The 17,338-nt window shown below is 38.7% G+C and overlaps 1 protein-coding gene across 3 annotated transcripts; it reads left to right on the top strand.

Moving 5' to 3' along the window:
* Positions 1-4,422: 4,422 nt before the first annotated feature.
* LOC127447307 (ribulose-phosphate 3-epimerase-like) lies at positions 4,423-17,134 on the top strand. 3 transcript variants are annotated; one of them, XM_051709091.1, is made up of 6 exons: positions 4,430-4,621; positions 5,092-5,117; positions 5,792-5,931; positions 14,482-14,616; positions 14,702-14,788; positions 16,400-17,134. In XM_051709091.1, exons 1-6 carry the CDS (start codon positions 4,500-4,502, stop codon positions 16,520-16,522), a joined length of 633 nt encoding a protein of 210 aa, XP_051565051.1. In that variant the 5' UTR covers positions 4,430-4,499; the 3' UTR covers positions 16,523-17,134. The 3 variants fall into 3 exon arrangements, with proteins under 3 accessions (XP_051565052.1, XP_051565051.1, XP_051565050.1); XM_051709090.1 differs by having other exon boundaries at positions 5,038-5,117; XM_051709092.1 differs by lacking the exon at positions 5,092-5,117 and having other exon boundaries at positions 4,423-4,621; positions 5,814-5,931.
* Positions 17,135-17,338: the final 204 nt, after the last annotated feature.

The raw sequence follows: 17,338 nt of genomic DNA, 5'->3' as shown, positions 1-17,338 counted from the left end.
TTCATCTCTTTAAGGGCCAGTAAACCAAGGACTTGGCTTTTTGGAGGGGAGTCTGAGACGCAGGTCTAGGTAAGGCCAGACCATTTGACCAGGTTAGGTAATGTGAAGTTCTGTTGCCTTTAGATGTTGACAACGAACTGAAGACAAAAAGAACACTGAAATTCAATAGCCTGCAACAGGCTCACCTTAAAAAGGAAGTGAATTGAATGCCTTGTCTGATTAGAGGCCAAACAAAACAGGAGGTATTAAAAAGGATGTGCTGTCTAAGCATAGGGAGTTTTCAAAAGTTGGCATGGTTCAGATAATTGATGAATAATTATTAGTATTGTTGTGAAACCTTGAAAGATCTATAAAACACACAGCTATATGCAATCAGGATATACAGTATAGTGTCAGCAAAATGTCTGAATGTCTTAGGTTTTAAAAAAAAAACTTCAGTAAGCTTTTATTGGGATTCAATAAGCATACTATGGGGGGAAACAGTATGCTACAGAGGTTTGACATAAAGATAACCCCTGAGTAAAAGTATACAAACAATGCTTGAATTAATTGTTTTTAACATTATAATTGTTGGAAACAGGTATGTTGAAGAGTTAGTTCATCCAAAAATAAAAATTCTGCCTTAATTTTAATTTTTTGGATTAACTATTAATTTGCATTGGTCCCAAAAAATAAATAAAAAATAAATACAAATAATAATAATATTTTCCAAAACTGGGATATGAGAAACTGGTAAAATTTGAAAAAGTAAGTGAAATGCCTAATAAGTAACATTGGTTTAATCAATATCAGCATCTCTCTTTTAAGCAACATCTTGACCCAAGGATAATAATAATAATAATAATAATAATAATAAAAGTTAAGACAATCAATTCTGAGGACAACTGAAACTGTTTACTACTGTGGAGATGGAAGGAAACATCTGTCACAGACCGGCAATCGGCCGGACTTAAAGAATCGGAAGGGAGTGGCTTTGAGGACAAACTTTTGTAAACAGTCAAGCTCATCAGAGCAATTACATCAGTGAACACTGTAATTAATATTCAATGTCAATGTCAAAACCTTAAAGGGATAGTTTACACAAAAATGAAAATTCTCTCATTATTCACTCACCCTCATACCATCCCAGATGTGTATGAATTTCTGTCTGCAGAACACAAACAAACATTTTTAGAAGAATATTTCAGCTCTGTAGGTTCTTACAATGCACATTTGTTGTTCCAAAAATCACATAAAGGAAAAAGTAATCCTTGCACAGGCACCAGATGTGGCTTTCAGATGTAAAGGTGAAAGTGGAGATTCTCACCCACACCTATCATATAACTTCTGAAGATATAGATTTGATCACTGAAGTCATATAAATTACTTTTATGTTTCCTTTATGTGATTTTTTTTAACAACAAAGGTCTGGTCATCTTTCACTTGCATTGTAAGGACCCACAGGGCTGAAATATTCTTCTAAAAATCTTTGTGTTCTGCAGAAGGAATAAAGTCATACACATCTGGGATGGAAGGAGGGTGAGTAAATGAGAGAATTTTCATTTTTGGGTGAACTAACCCTTTAACATTAAAGGGGAATCCTACTGCTCGATTCATACTTTCTCTTCAAAAATCACTATTTGTGGCAAAGCTCTAAATCTTCAAAACTGATTTACATGATAAACATAAAAGGGTTAATAATTACATTGTAGATTTGAAGTGTTCAGTAAAAAACATTGGTCCATAGGTTGTGCAGTGTAATGTGACCTTATATGTTCGCTTCACTGTAGGTCTGTTTAATTATTGATGTTTATTTGTTGTTTACCTCCCACATAATCAAAACATAAAAAATAAAAAATAAAAATAAAAATGTTTATATGGCATTTCATGCTACTTGCAGAACTCCTGTGATCAATTATGGACAACCACCCCTAAGAGGGCACAGGAGAGCAGAACATCTATCTGTGGGGGAAAAAGATGGTGCTGATTATGATTACATGCTTGTGTTTTGTTTTAACAACAAACTAACAGACACCACTTGGTTTTACATCTAAAATATACAATTTTGCAATATATTACATCAGAAATTTATATTTTTGAAGGATTTACTCTCTGTTTATTTATTAATAAAAGGCCATCAGCATCACTAACATTTAGCCTCTTCTCGTAGGTATACACAGAGAGCCCACATACATTTTATCCATATTGTCCCATACACCATTGATACCAACACAATCCACCAGTTAATACCTTATGGCTATATACTGAAGAAGAAAAAACAACCCATAATCCAGTCTGCTTTTATGGAAAATGTTATGGAAATATGCTTGGGGTGCTGTTTTAGTTCATTCAGCCCACATTGTGTTTAAACCATGAAACAACTATTTAACTTTTTCAATGTTTATGCAAGTCTACACTCAAAAACACAACCTGGTCGAACATCTGAATTATGTTTTATTTTCATATACCCCTCCCGTATGTATATCTATGTATTATCTAAGGAGATAATACACAACTTTTATTTTGAAACACCTCAAAGAATAGCGGAAGTGTAATCAGTCCTACACTGTTTAATATCATAATAAATGACATTTTCTCAGATCTTGAAGGATGTATCAAATCTGCATTATATGCAGATGATGGGGCTATATGGATAAGGAGAAGAAATGTGAAATATGTAATAGCAAAATTAAGTGAAGCAATAAAGAAAGTGGAAAAATGGTCATATAAACAGGGGTTTAAGCTGTCAGTGAGTAAGTCCTGCTATATGATATTTACAAATAAGCAAAAGATTGATGTTGAGAAGCTGACACTATATGGGAAGCCAATGGAAAGGGTGTTGAGTTTAAGTACTTAGGACTATGGCTAGATGATAAATACACATAGAAATTGCATATTAAACATATAGAATCAAAATGCAAGAAAGTAATACGGCACTAAGAGCAGTGGCTGGATATGATTGGGGGGCTGATAAGCAGTCACTAATTGATATATACAGAGCTATTATGAGATCAACAATTGATTATGGATGTATAGTCTATGGAGCAGCAGCTAAGACAATACTACTAAATATAGACAGATTACAGTATAGAGCTCTACGGCTCTGTATTGGAGCCATAAAGTCAACCCCCATTAATGCTGTACTAATAGAAGCAGGTGAAATACCATTGGAGGTCAGAAGAGAAAAATTATCACTTACATACTGGATTAGGTTAAAAGGATGTGGAGAGGAAAACCCCACAAAATAACAATTCAGAGCTGCTGGGAATATGACAAATTTAAGAGAAGTGGATTTGGATAGACATCGAAAGGAAGAGCAAGGGAATATGGCTTGGAGTCTATAGCGTTCACTAGGACTTCCCCAATTAGTAATATTCCACCATGGCTTTATCCAGCAACAGAAGTAGATATTAATACATTAGAGAAGAAAAGAGAATGGCAAACAAATGGAAAGTGGGTAACAAAGCACGTTTATATGTAAGAAATAAGTATTTCAACTACCTTAAAATTTACACAGATGGGTCAAAGAATAAGCAAGGGTGTGTGGGAATCGGTGTATACATTCCTGAGTTTAAAATATCCATTGCTAAAAGACTTTCTGATTATATATCAGTGTACACAGCAGAATTAGTGGCAGTTATAATAGGGTTACAATGGGTTGAAGAGGTTAAACCAGACAGGGTGGTAATATGCTCTGATTCAGTCGCTGTTTTGGGAAGCATCCAATCGAGGAAAACTGATAGAGAAGATCATATCATAGAACTATTTCATAATTTGTTTAGGATCCATAGAGATGGTATTGATGTGCAGTTTTGTTGGCTGCCAGCTCATGAGGGTCTGAAAGGAAATGAGGGTGCTGATTTGCTTGCAAAAAAAGCCTTACAAAAGGAAATTGCAATATCAGTTACATTAGGAATAGGAGAAGAAAAAGCTCTGATTAAGAATAAATGTATGGAGATTTGGCAGGAAAAGTGGGATGAACATCTGAAAGGAAGGGGATATTATAAAAATTAAAAAATCAGTTAAAATAAAGATCTATAAAAAAAAGAACAGAAGAGAGGAAATAATAATAACAAGACTCAGATTAGATCACACAGGATTAAATAGTACGTTGGCTGTTCTAGGGAAAAGAAATAGTAATAAGTGTGCTAACTGTGGAGATAAAGAAAATGTAGAACATATAATTATGCATTGTTCCATATATTAATCTGATAGAAGAAACTTACATTACAAAGTAAAAGAAACAGGATGGGTGTGGGATCTAAAACAGGTATCGGGAACGGAAGGGGAGGAAGAAGGGGTAAGAGAGATCAGGAGGGCACTTTTTACCTTTTTAAAATGCACTAGATTGAATAATATAATATGAGCTAGGTGACATGGTGATACACACTCATGTACAGTAGGTGGCGGTATGCACCTTTAAATGTTGTTTGAGATCCGCTAAAAAAACGAAGAGAAGAAGAAGACGAAGACGACTAGCGGAAGTGTGTGAGCGGTTGTTGAGGCAGACAGCGAGCAACATGGTGTATACAGCGAAAATTGGACCTTCTGTTTTGAGCAGCGACCTGTCGCAACTCGGGAGAGAATGTGAGAGAATGATGGAGTGCGGTGCTGACTATCTGCACCTTGACGTTATGGATGGGTGAGAAATAAAGTTTGTAGTTCTTTATTTAACTTTTCCACCTTATGATGACCTGATGACAGTTATTGCAAACAAATGACCCAGTTCTTAGAGACCATCATCGTTTAAAAACGTTTTCTGCTAAATTAATTCAAAATATGAGTAGGCATAGAGAGATTCATTGATAGTACACCTGTTAATTAGTCAAATATGTTAGAATGTTAACTTCATCAGTAGGATATGCTAGTATAATAATATTTATGTTTTGTGATAATTAGAAAACATACTACTAATAATAATTATTATAATTATTAATAGAGACAGAATAAGTTGGGTTCATCTTTAAGTTGGGGTGATATTGGAATAATCACGTGTCAAATATTAAGACATCTATCTAAGTCTTATCTTACTCTTTCCCTGTTCTTTTGCATCTTAAGACATTTTGTACCAAACATCACATTTGGACATCCTATGGTGGAATGTTTACGAAGTTCTATTGGTCCTGAACCATTTTTTGGTGAGTTTCATGCTTTGCAAAAGTGAATTTCTTCATGTTTCTATTTATTGTGAGCTGCACACAGTCTGATGTTTAGTGATTTGCTGAAGTTTAAGTCTTCAAGTCAATGTACAGTTGTCAATGTCTAGTACCTTTTGAACATTGTTAGTTCACTTAGCAGTCAGTTGAAATTTGTTTCATTCTTTTAGAAATAAAATGTCGGTAACACTTTACAATAAGTTTCCATTTGTTTAAAATTATTTAACAACGTTAGTTAACATTAACTAACTATAAACAATACTTTTACATCATTTATTAATCTTGGTTAATGTTAATTACAACATATAGTTATACATTTTTTTAAATCAAAAGTTACAAGTATTAACATTAGTTAATGCACTATGAACTAACAATGAACAACAGTATTTTTATTAATGAACATTAACAAAGATTAATAAATGCTGTTTTGTTAGTTGTTAGTGCATGATACCTAATGCATTAACTAATGAATGGAACCTTACTGTCAAGTGTTACCAAAACGTCCTATCCTGGATTCTCTTACATTTTAACCCTTTATCTGGATTGTTAAATAAACGTTATTAACTTTGCGACAAACCAAATAAACAAAACAAAACATTGTAGTGTTTGCTCGGTGGATGTGTTTTAGGTTTTGCTTACCCTTTACCTTATTACAGACATGCATATGATGGTGTCCAGGCCAGAGCAGTGGGTGAAGCCCATAGCAGCAGCAGGAGCCAATCAGTACACTTTCCACTTGGAAGCCACCACCAACCCTGGCAACCTCATCAAGGAAATCAGAGAGAGTGGCATGAAGGTCTGTGGAAAGGGGAGAAACTGTCAGTATTGTTTTTTTTTTTTATTGTTATTATTTATGCTTTTTAATGCAACACAGTATATGCAAAGACATTTAAGGGTTTTCATTTGGCAATCATCTGCCATGCTTTTATTAAGACATACATTTATTTACTTCTATCACATTGGTTATAGCACATTTGCTTACACGTGCTATATTCTAGAATCTATGCATAGGCAGATGCTTGTTTCATTGGACTTCTATAGAGCTTTTCAGCCATGACGTTGATTTGTAGGTGAACCCGGAAGTCTAATTCGCCATTGGTTCGCTTGGGATTTTCCTATGGGTTTTTATAATGGAGTTTTTGAATTTATGAGTTTGCTGTCAACATTACTTGATGATACGTGGACGTTTTGTTCTACAACATAAATTACACAATTTCATACCTCAAATGTGAATTTTGAAGCCACAGTGTGTTTTTAAATAAAAGTATGTAATTCAGTATGTATATTCACGTTTGAGGTATGAAATTGTGTAATTTATGTTGTGGAACAAAACATCCACATATTGTCAAGTAATGTTTACCACAGACCTTATTTTACCTTAAAGTTCAAAAACCATTATAAAAACCCATAGGAAAATCTTGAGGGAACCCATAGCAAATTCTCTTCTGCTGTGACATGCACAGAACGGGGGTAGCAGGGGCACAAGCCTTTCACAAATCTAAAGGTGCCCTTCTGGTCGTCCAGAAAAAAAAGTAAAAATTTTAATAATTAAATTAAAATAGTTAAAATTGAATCTCGTAATAATCTCACAATAACAGTAATAATGTGTTAAGACGAGGTTTCTTTGTAAATCACATGGGTATTAAAGAAAATTAAGCGTAGGTGCCTTTAACAGCACGCACTACAGCGGGGGAGGATTCTAATCACAAGTGATCCTCCCTATGTCCTACTCACTCTGAGGTACAGAGCCCTTGATGTAGGTACTCTGAAGACAACACAGAATTACTGTATGAATGTGCCCTTCGTCTTGTTGAAGGGCCCATTCATTTTCTCACTTTCATTTGGAACGAGCTTTCGGGTGGTGTCCCTGCTGCAGAAGTGCCCTTTGAGGGAGCAAAAATGTAGTTTTGAATTCGCCCTGGAGCATTGAAGTGTGTCATGGAGCATCAGCTGTTTTTTTGTTCTGTTTGTGTTTCATGAAGTTACAAGCGAAACACAACAGAAGATATCTGTTTACAGCATATACACTCTAAAAGCTTTTTTCTCCAGGCCATTACTTGATATTAATTTAATATGTGAGTGAAATAAGATGGCGCGCCAGACTCAAGATGGCGCCGAGTACGGCTGCTGTGTTGCGAGCTCGGACACAACATGGTAGTGTTCTGTTTGTTTTGTTTACAATTCTTATGTTTTTTGTCTTGGATGTTGTCTGCCTTATTGTCCATGACAGACAAACACTTTTGGACATTGGTTCAGCAATTACACACCGTAAACCGGACTTCAAATTCCTCAATACCGACCCACTGTTTACAAACACGCAAGCGGAGCTCTTTGTCTGTGCTGCACGGCCGCGGAAACGCAAGAGGAAAAGTGGAAACAGAGCCGGCGTTCTCATCAGAGTAAGACGCCGCGCAAATCGACTCCCGCTACCCAGTATTCTACTGGCAAATGTTCAGTCTCTGGATAACAAGCTCTGCGAGCTGAAAGCGCGGATCTCTTTCCAACGAGAGATGAGGGACTGCTGCATTATCTGCCTTATGGAAACTTGGATGTCTGCGGAGATTCCAGACTCAGCCATTGAACCTGCGGGGTTCTCCATGCACCGAGCGGACAGAGCGAAAGACCTCTCAGGTAAAAGCAGAGGTGGTGGTGTATGTTTTATGATCAACAAATCCTGGTGTGATCAGAGGAACGAACATTCTATCAAGTCTTTCTGCTCTCCTGATCTGGAATTTCTCATGCTTCTGTGTCGACCATTCTGGCTACCGAGGGAACTCTCTACCCTCTCCTCGCTGGGCATCACAGGAACTGTGCTTGACTGGTTTAATTCCTATCTCTCAGGTAGGTCCTTCAAGGTAGCCTGGAAAGGTGAGGTATCCAAGCCACATCAACTACTTACTGGGGTACCTCAGGGATCAGTGCTTGGGCCACTTCTCTTCTCTTTATATACACAACATCACTGGGACCCATCATTCAGGACATGGTTTCTCTTACCACTGCTATGCTGATGACATGCAACTTTACTTGTCTTTCCAGCCCAACGACACCACAGTGACTGCTCGAATTTCTGCCTGCCTGGTGGACATCTCGACCTGGATGAAGGAGCACCACCTGCAACTCAACCCAGCCAAGACTGAACTCCTTGTCTTTCCAGCCAACCCTGCTGTTGAACACAACATCACCGCGCAGCTGGGTGCAACTACAGTAACGCCTTCCAAATCGGTCAGAAATCTAGGGGTAACCATCGACAACAGACTAAATTTCACAGACCACATCTCAAAGACCGCAAGATCATGTAGATTTACACTCTACAATATCAGGAAGATAAGACCCTTCCTCTCTGAACATGCCACACAACTGCTTGTCCAGTCACTGTAACGCTCTCATTGCAGGCCTCCCTGCATATACAACTAGACCCCTCCAAATGATCCAGAATGCAGCAGCACGTCTGGTCTTTAATGAACCAAAGAGAGCACATGTTACACCACTCCTTGTGTATCTACACTGGCTCCCGGTTGATGCACGTATCAAATTCAAGGCTCTGATGCTGGCATACAGAACAGTCACTGGGTCTGCTCCAGCATACCTAAAATCATTTATGCAGAGCTACATGCCCACTAGAAGCCTGCGGTCGGCTAAGGAACGTCGCCTTGTTGTACCAACACAAAGAGGCACCAAAACACTTTTCCTGACTTTCAGCTTCATCGTACCACGTTGGTGGAACAACCTTCCCAACTCCATCCGTGAAGCTGACTCACTTTCTGTCTTCAAAAAATGACTAAAAACACATCTTTTCCATGAGCACTTAACCAGTCATTAAAAAATAAAAAAAAAATTCTGTTGCACTTTTATTCTGTTTTGAATACTATTATGATGCTAGTGATACTTTGTAATACAGCACTTTTCATACCACTGTCTCCTAAGATGATTCACTTATGTTTTCCTCTCTTGTAAGGTGCTTTGGATAAAAGCATCTGCCAAATGAATAAATGTAAATTCACAGCGGTCATTATCACTGCTGTGTACGTCCCGCCACAAGCCGACACACACAGGGCACTCGAGGAACTGTATGGGATTATAAGCAAGCAGGAAACCGCACACCCTGAGGCCATGTTCATTGTGACCGGGTGACTTTAATAAAGCCAGTTTCAAATCAGTCGCACCAAAATACCACCAGCACATTAGTTTCAACACACGAGGGGACCGGGTTTTGGACCATTGCTACTCTCCCTTCCGGGATGGCTACAAATCCCTCCCCTGCCCACCATTTGGCAAATCGGACCACTCTTCCATTCTGCTTCTGCCCACTTACAGGCAGAAACTGAAACAGGAAGCACCCACCCTCAGAACGATCCAGTACTGGTCGGACCAATCAGACTCTACGCTACAGGACTGTTTTGATCACACGGACTGGGAGATGTTCTGGTCCGCCTCTGATGACGACATCGAGCTTTACGCTGATAGCGTAATGTGTTTCATCAGAAAGTGCGTAGAGGACGTCGTTCCGACCAGAACAACACGGATCTATCCGAACCAGAAGCCATGGATAAATAGCGATGTTCGCACGGCACTTAATGTGCGGACCTCCGCTTTTAATTCCGGGAACGTGGAGGAGCATAAACAAGCCAGTTATGCCCTCCGAAACAGCAAAACGCCAGTACAGGAACAAGATTGAAGGTCAGTTTAACACCACCAACTCTAGAAGCATGTGGCAGGAAATTAACATCATCACGGACTTTAAAGGGAATAAAAACTCCGCCATGAACACCACTGCCTCTCTCCCGGATGAGCTAAATACTTTTTATGCTCGTTTCGAGGGAAATAACACTGCGCGGAGAGAGCTCTCGTGGCTGAAGCTACAGAGGTTAGTTCACTCTCCTGCTCTGTAGCGGATGTAACCCGATCCTTCCGACGGGTGAATATCCGCAAAGCCGCGGGCCCAGACGGCATTCTGGGCTGCGTCATCCGAGCAAGCGCGAATCAGCTGGCTGGTGTTTTTACGGACATTTTCAACCTTTCCCTCTCTTTGTCTGTAGTCCCCACATGCTTTAAAACATCCACCATTGTGCCTGTTCCAAAGAAATCAAAAATCACTTGCTTAAATGACTGGCGTCCTGTTGCTCTGACCCCCATCATCAGCAAATGCTTTGAGAGACTAATCAGAGATTACATCTGCTCTGTGCTGCCTCTCTCTCTAGACCCATTGCAGTTTGCTTACCTCAACAACCGCTCCACTGATGATGCCATTGCATCTACATATACACACTGCTCTCTCCCACCTGGAAAAAAAGAACACTTATGTGAGAATGTTGTTTGTAGACTACAGCTCAGCATTCAACACCATAGTGCCTCCAAGCTAGATGAGAAACTCCGGGCTCTGGGCTTAAACAGCTCGCTGTGCAGCTGGATCCTGGACTTCCTGTCAAGCAGACGCCAGGTGGTTAGAATAGGCAGCAACATCTCTTCATCACTGACCCTCAACACTGGAGCCCCACAGGGCTGTGTTTTTAGCCCACTCTTGTATTCCCTGTACACGCATGACTGTGTGGCAACACATAGCTCCAGTGCCATCATTAAGTTTGCTGATGACACGACGGTGATAGGTCTGATCACTGACAATGATGAAACAGCCTACAGAGAGGAGGTGCACACTCTGACACACTGGTGTCAGGAGCACAACCTCTCCCTCAACGTCAGTAAGACAAAGGAGCTTGTGGTGGACTTCAGGAGAAGAGATCACAGTCCCATCACCATCAATGGAGCACCAGTAGAGAGAGTCAGCAGCTTCAAGTTCCTGGGTGTCCACATCACTGAGGAACTCACATGGTCCATCCACACTGAGGCCATTGTGAAGAAGGCTCATCAGCACCTCTTCTTCCTGAGACGGCTGAGGAAGTTTGGAATGAACCGCCACATCCTCACACGGTTCTACACCTGCACTGTAGATAGCATCCTGACTGGCTGCATCTCCACCTGGTACGGCAATAGCACAGCCCACAACCGCAAAGCACTGCAAAGGGTGGTGCGAACTGCCAGACACATCATCGGAGGTGAGCTTCTCTCCCTCCGGGACATATATACAAGGCGGTGTGTGAAAAAGCTCGGAGGATCATCAGAGACTCCAGCCGCCCGAGCCATGGGCTGTTCTCACTGCTACAATCAGGCAGGTGGTATCGCAGCATCAGGACCCGCACCAGCCGACTCCATGATAGCTTCTTCCCCCCAAGCAATCAGACTTTTGAACTCTTGATCTCCCACGATCAAAATACATCAGCACTGCACTTTATTACTCTATATCTCACACCGGACTGTCATAAATTATATTATATTCTCTCTTAACAACTTACTATCAACCGACAGCCTGAATGTCAATACAGTACAATACAACCTACTGTACATTCTATATATACTATTTATACTTTTTTTATTGAATAATGTGTATCTATATTGTGTGTATTGTATACTGTACAGTGTATGTTATTATTTGTATATTGTGTTGTGTGTAATTATGTGTATATTAGACTTTAAATTGTGTTGTTAATTTGATGTTATTGTAAATCGGTATATGTCTCATCACTGTCACGACTATGTTGATCGGAACTGCACCCAAGAATTTCACACACCATTGAACTTGTGTATATGGCTGTGTGACAATAAAAGTAATGTTATGTAATGTGTTGTTTTCTACTCGCAAACTTTCCGATCGGCCTGATGATTTGATGGTATGTTTGACAGTTTGTGTAGAGTAAATAATCATATTTCATAAGTTATGGAAATGGAACACTTCTAATTTGTCAGCAAATGAAAAAACACCTGGTAAAAGTTCCTTATATTGCCTGTATGCATTGTAAAGTCTTTAAAACGACACCCATTTTGTGTTATTAAGGCGAGTACTAATTATTTTTGGGGTTTTTTTTCAGCACAGAACAAAACATGTTTATGTATTAAGCGACTCAAGAGCAAGCATACAGTAATTTCCTCCTTTATTTTCTGCCTGCAATGCAGGCAACATGAATAATAAATAATATGTAACTAAACATGTTCACCATACTTTGAACTCATTTTTGATGCTACAATAATTTAATAAATATTTAAGAATCCAGAAATTATATTGCTTGCATTGCTTTTGTTTATCTATGAAACATATAGTTAGCATTTTGGCTGTGCACTCACAGAACGATGCAGACACACCAACGCAGAACTATAAATGCAAACCAGTTAAAATGTCCACTCCATGTATTGTGTTGTCAGTTCATCAACAGATTAATACTCGACTGCTGCTGCATTTCCGACATCTTTTATAGAATGCTGTTAATAACTGAAGGAGCTTTCTGAATCAGGCAAAGCCAGTTTTGTTTTTGTTTAAACTCTTAGACTAAACACTTTCAGAAAAATACCATGGTATTACCATTTTTGGACATGTGAGCTACCCATTCAAAACCATGTTGATTAGGTCAGACTGGAAGCAGCAGAGATAAAATGATAAAGTGAGGGTGCAGAGGTGAGAAAAGAGTAATGAGACAAGAAAAAGATTAGAGCGCTATTACAAAAAAAAAGACACTGTGCCATTACCAGGGTAATACCATGGTACTGAATGATTATATTCATATTTCATGATACTGTCATAGTACTCCAAGATACTTTAAAAAAAAAAAAAAAAGTACCATGGTTTTACTGTGACACGTCAAAAACATGGGATTATCACAGACCGTGTCAAAAAAAAAAAAAAAGTGTAAAATATGGTGCTTTTTGTTAGGAATATAACAGAATAGGCTATTATTTGTCAAAGGAAATAATGGGAAAAGTTATGTTATAATACAAGAAAAATGCTTAAATACTCAAAGCAAAGAATAAGTCTACATAAGTGCTACTCTTTAAAAATGTAATAAAATAAATATAATAAATAATAACAAACAAAAAAATCAGTGCCCTTTTCTATACTTTCGCCCCTGTCCCTGCTGAGGTCTGAGCACGCCACTGCTCTTCCAGGTTTTTGGACTACAAGCTCTACTGGACAAGTACTGTGGCAGTGAATTTTTACATTTCAGGCATCCTCTGCTGACTAACGAACAAATTTAGAGACATGTCCCAGACAGTGTAATAAATGGTAAGTACAGGAATAGTTGGCCCAGAAAAGAAAATTCTCTCATTGTTTACTCTCACTCATGTCATTCCAGACTTCAGTGGAACACAAAGGTTACATTTTTGAAGAATATTCTGTCCATTCTTGTCCACTTAATAAAAGTGAATAAGGACTGGGGTTGTGAAGCTCCAAAACGTCCAAAAACACAACATAAAAGTGGTCCAAACGACTTGTGTGCACTATATTTCATGGCATAAAGTGATGTGTGAGGAACACACCAAAAAAGTTGTTCACTTTTGGATCTCTTATGATACTTTTATGGTGCTTTCTTTGGAGCTTCACAGTCCTTTTTCACTTTCATTAAAAGGAAAAAAGTAGAGACATTCTTAAAAAATTCACCTTTAGGGGCCTGGGTAGCTCAGCAAGTATCGATGCTGACTACCACCCCTGGAGTCACGAGTTTGAATCCAGGGTCTGCTGAGTGACTCCAGCCAGGTCTCCTAAGCAACCAAATTGGCCCGGTTGCTAGGGAGGGTAGAGTCACATGGGGTAACCTCCTCGTGGTTGCGATTAGTGGTTCTCGCTGTCAATGGGGTGTGTGGATTGCGGAGAGTAGCATGATCCTCCACATGCTGTGAGTCTCCGCAGAGTCATGCACAAGGAGCCACGTGATAAGATGCGCGGATTGACTGTCTCAGAAGTGGAGGCAACTGACACTTGTCCTCCGCCTCCTGGATTGAGGTGAGTAACCACGCCACCACGAGGACATACTAAGTAGTGGGAATTGGGCATTCCTAAATTGGGGAGAAAAGGGGATTTTTGTTCAAAAATCATTTTGATGTGTCTGATTTAGTCAGCTCCTTTGTGATTATTATTATAATTATTATTTTACTTTTTTTTTTTTTTTTAGATGAGATAAAATATGTTTTTAACAGAGGGATGCTGGTGTGTAGGGCTGAGCATATAGTTTTCAAACCATACACCTATAGAAAAAAATCAGAAATGGAATAGTTTAAAAAAAAAATAATGTGTTGGAAACATTACACATGCATTAAGGAAGTGGAAAAATTTGAGTTATCTTGGTTTTAGGATTTTCCAAAATATGAAAAAGAAATGTTAATGGTTAAATGGACTGTTGCAGTCACCCCTAATTTGGATAAATGCTACAACAATTGTGTATATAAAAGCTAGATTAACTTGTCTGTGTGACTTCATACAAGTTTTGCAGATAAAAATGCAGATATCTGTTTTTATTTTATTTAGGTTGGTCTTGCCATCAAACCTGGAACAACTGTTGAAGAATTAGCACCATGGGCTAGACAGATCGATATGGCTCTTGTCATGACAGTAGAGCCTGGCTTTGGTGGTCAAACGTTTATGGAAGATATGATGCCAAAGGTTTGTGAGTGTGTTATAGTCTTAATTAGATTCCTCATTCTTCAGAAGTGGACAATGAAGATGCTTGTGTTGTGTGTTTCCACAGGTGAGCTGGCTAAGAAGTCAGTTCCCTTCTCTGGACATTGAAGTGGATGGAGGAGTTGGTCCAGACAGCATCCACAAATGTGCAGAGGTACATGAGTCCATTCCACGTTTCTATGTTAGTTACATTTATTATCAATATAATTTCTCAGGGTTCCCTCGGTCATGGGAAACCCGTAAATATCAGGGAATTTTACAGATGCATTTTCCAGACCTGTTTTAGCATGAATGAAATCTCAAGTTGTGGAAAAGTAATTGAATTTTCTTTCAAATATAATAAATTTCTCAGGTTTTCCTTTGCTCGGCTAGATTTTAATTTCATTTAGAAAAAAACTTGCTTGCAAGCCATAGCGATTATTAAATTTGTGAGTGAATCATTCTTTTTTTAATTTAGTTTTTCAATGATACACAAATTTGTGGGAACCCTGTTTTCAGAAAATGTTTACGTTTGTTCTTTTGCTTGAAGAGTGCTGATTCTTTGATGCATTTGGACATTTAAACTGAGCCACTATAAAGCCCCAGCACACTTAATACGAAATTGAAGAACGAATAGGTGTGACGTCATTTAGAACAAAATATGACCAAAACGAAGGTGCTTTTGAGTTCGTTTTGGTAGTTCGTAACAGCTCACCAGTGCAAACTTTCAGGAAAATTTCTTACTGGCTGCTAAACACCTTCTTACTGCCATTTGTCACGTCATCGGTAGGTGTGACCTGGATCTCCACCTACTTTGAGGCCGACAGCTAATTCCGTTACGTGCTTCAGACAGTCAAGATCAGTCAGCATGAACACACCGCCGTGCAGTTATAAGTGAGCTGGTGCAAACATACCTACATCTGTACGATCGTTCGCGTAGAGATATTCTCCAAGAACATGCCATGCTTTTTTTAAAAAAATGTTTTTATTATTCTACAAAAGGAATCCAGTCTACCCAAATGCTCTTAAGTGCCCATTCACTCTGTTGTTTGATGAGCTGATTCACTCATATGCCATCTGCACCTGAAAGCCATTCAAACATCTGCCTATAGTAAGGTATGCCTATCATCATTCCTTTGTCTGTATTCTGCCCATTAACACTTTTATACACCCATCTTTGCAGTAGTATCAGTGTCATCATAAATTACAATAACAGAGTGTAATTGGCGCACATTATGGGCACATTTGATGTGTTAGCGCATTAGCGCCATGAATGCAGAATGTAAGCATGACAAATTACACATTATCTGCTGCATATATATTACTTAAAATCATCATTGAGTGTTTAAAACCGCTTCTTTTACTGATCTTGTGTCAATTCTGCTCATAGAATGAGGTATGAAGGCATTGATAATGCATTTTAATGCCACATTAGTTATGGTTTTCATTTTCATCTAAACGCCTCCCACAGCGGTGTAGCCAGTGTCTGAATGTTAGCAAATACTATGTCGTTGCTCAGCTGTTTTGAACTCGTTTTTGGCTCTGAGTGAAGAACAAAGAAGAACTTATCCATGAGTGTGCTGGGGTCTTTATTCCTACCATATTGCTGAACGATGAGTAATACAACAGCAACACAATTGTTTATACTATTCTCTCACTTTTTTATCTGGATTTTCTAGTTACTTATTTGGTTAGATATAAATATGAGTTGCAGTGTGATGAGTTTTTCAATTGTATTCCTCTGTTAATTAGATCAATCTGTGACCTACTCTTTCAACTTTCTTAGGCTGGAGCTAACATGATTGTGTCGGGCAGTGCTGTGGTGGGTAGTGACGACCCCCGCTCTGTAATCGCCCTCCTCAAAAATGTTGTAATTGAGGCAATCCAGAAACGTTCTTTGGACCGCTGATCATCTTGATGTTTTATCTCAGTCTGTTTTCAGTCACCACTGAAAGTTGTTTGTAGAGATTCTGAGATTGAGTTTTTATATACAAATGTGTTATCGAATGTTCAGTGGTGCCTCTGAATGGGCATGACCTAGTGCAGGATGTGCCAATGCCGCATTTGCACATCTAGAGACCATGAGAACTGCCCCGCCAAGATTCTTGTTTGGATACAACAGAGGTTTTCAGCTGTATACCGCCATCAAGAACTGCTTATGTTCAGACAGAATGTATCTTATCTTTCTCCTTTCAGTGACAACAATATGACCATTCCTCTCTAAATGATACAGTTGTTCTGATTTAAAATATTTTGCCTGAAACCAAATTACAGCTTATTTTTTGTTTCAGTCATAGCACCTATCATAGAGTGTGTGACAGGGAAAATGGTTACACCATTGATGATAAAGCTGCTAATAACTATTTTATTATGGGTTCACTGTTTTCAAGTTGTGACTCAAATACTGTATTACTCATATACTAATTTACTGCAGATCATGACAGTTCAAATGAATTTTGATCATTTATTGAACATTCCATCAGCCTGTTTTTCAAGAGGACTAAAAGCTTTAATCAAAAGAGTTTAAGTTCTGTTATTTTTCTGTCTGTTTTAAGTCATAAATATGAACAAGCATTTGGCCAGTACTGAACATAGCGTTAATTGAAGGACCAAGGCTATCTGTCACCAATCTAAACAAGTACAATAACACTGTACCATTCATTAATGTGAACATTTTAATTGAAATGTGAGGGAATGGGTTGGAATTGAAATAAGTGCTCACAGA

This window comes from Myxocyprinus asiaticus, chromosome 10 (genome assembly GCF_019703515.2).
Source record: "Myxocyprinus asiaticus isolate MX2 ecotype Aquarium Trade chromosome 10, UBuf_Myxa_2, whole genome shotgun sequence".
Classification (NCBI taxonomy): domain Eukaryota; kingdom Metazoa; phylum Chordata; class Actinopteri; order Cypriniformes; family Catostomidae; genus Myxocyprinus; species Myxocyprinus asiaticus.
This window is presented reverse-complemented; position numbering and strand designations above follow the sequence as displayed.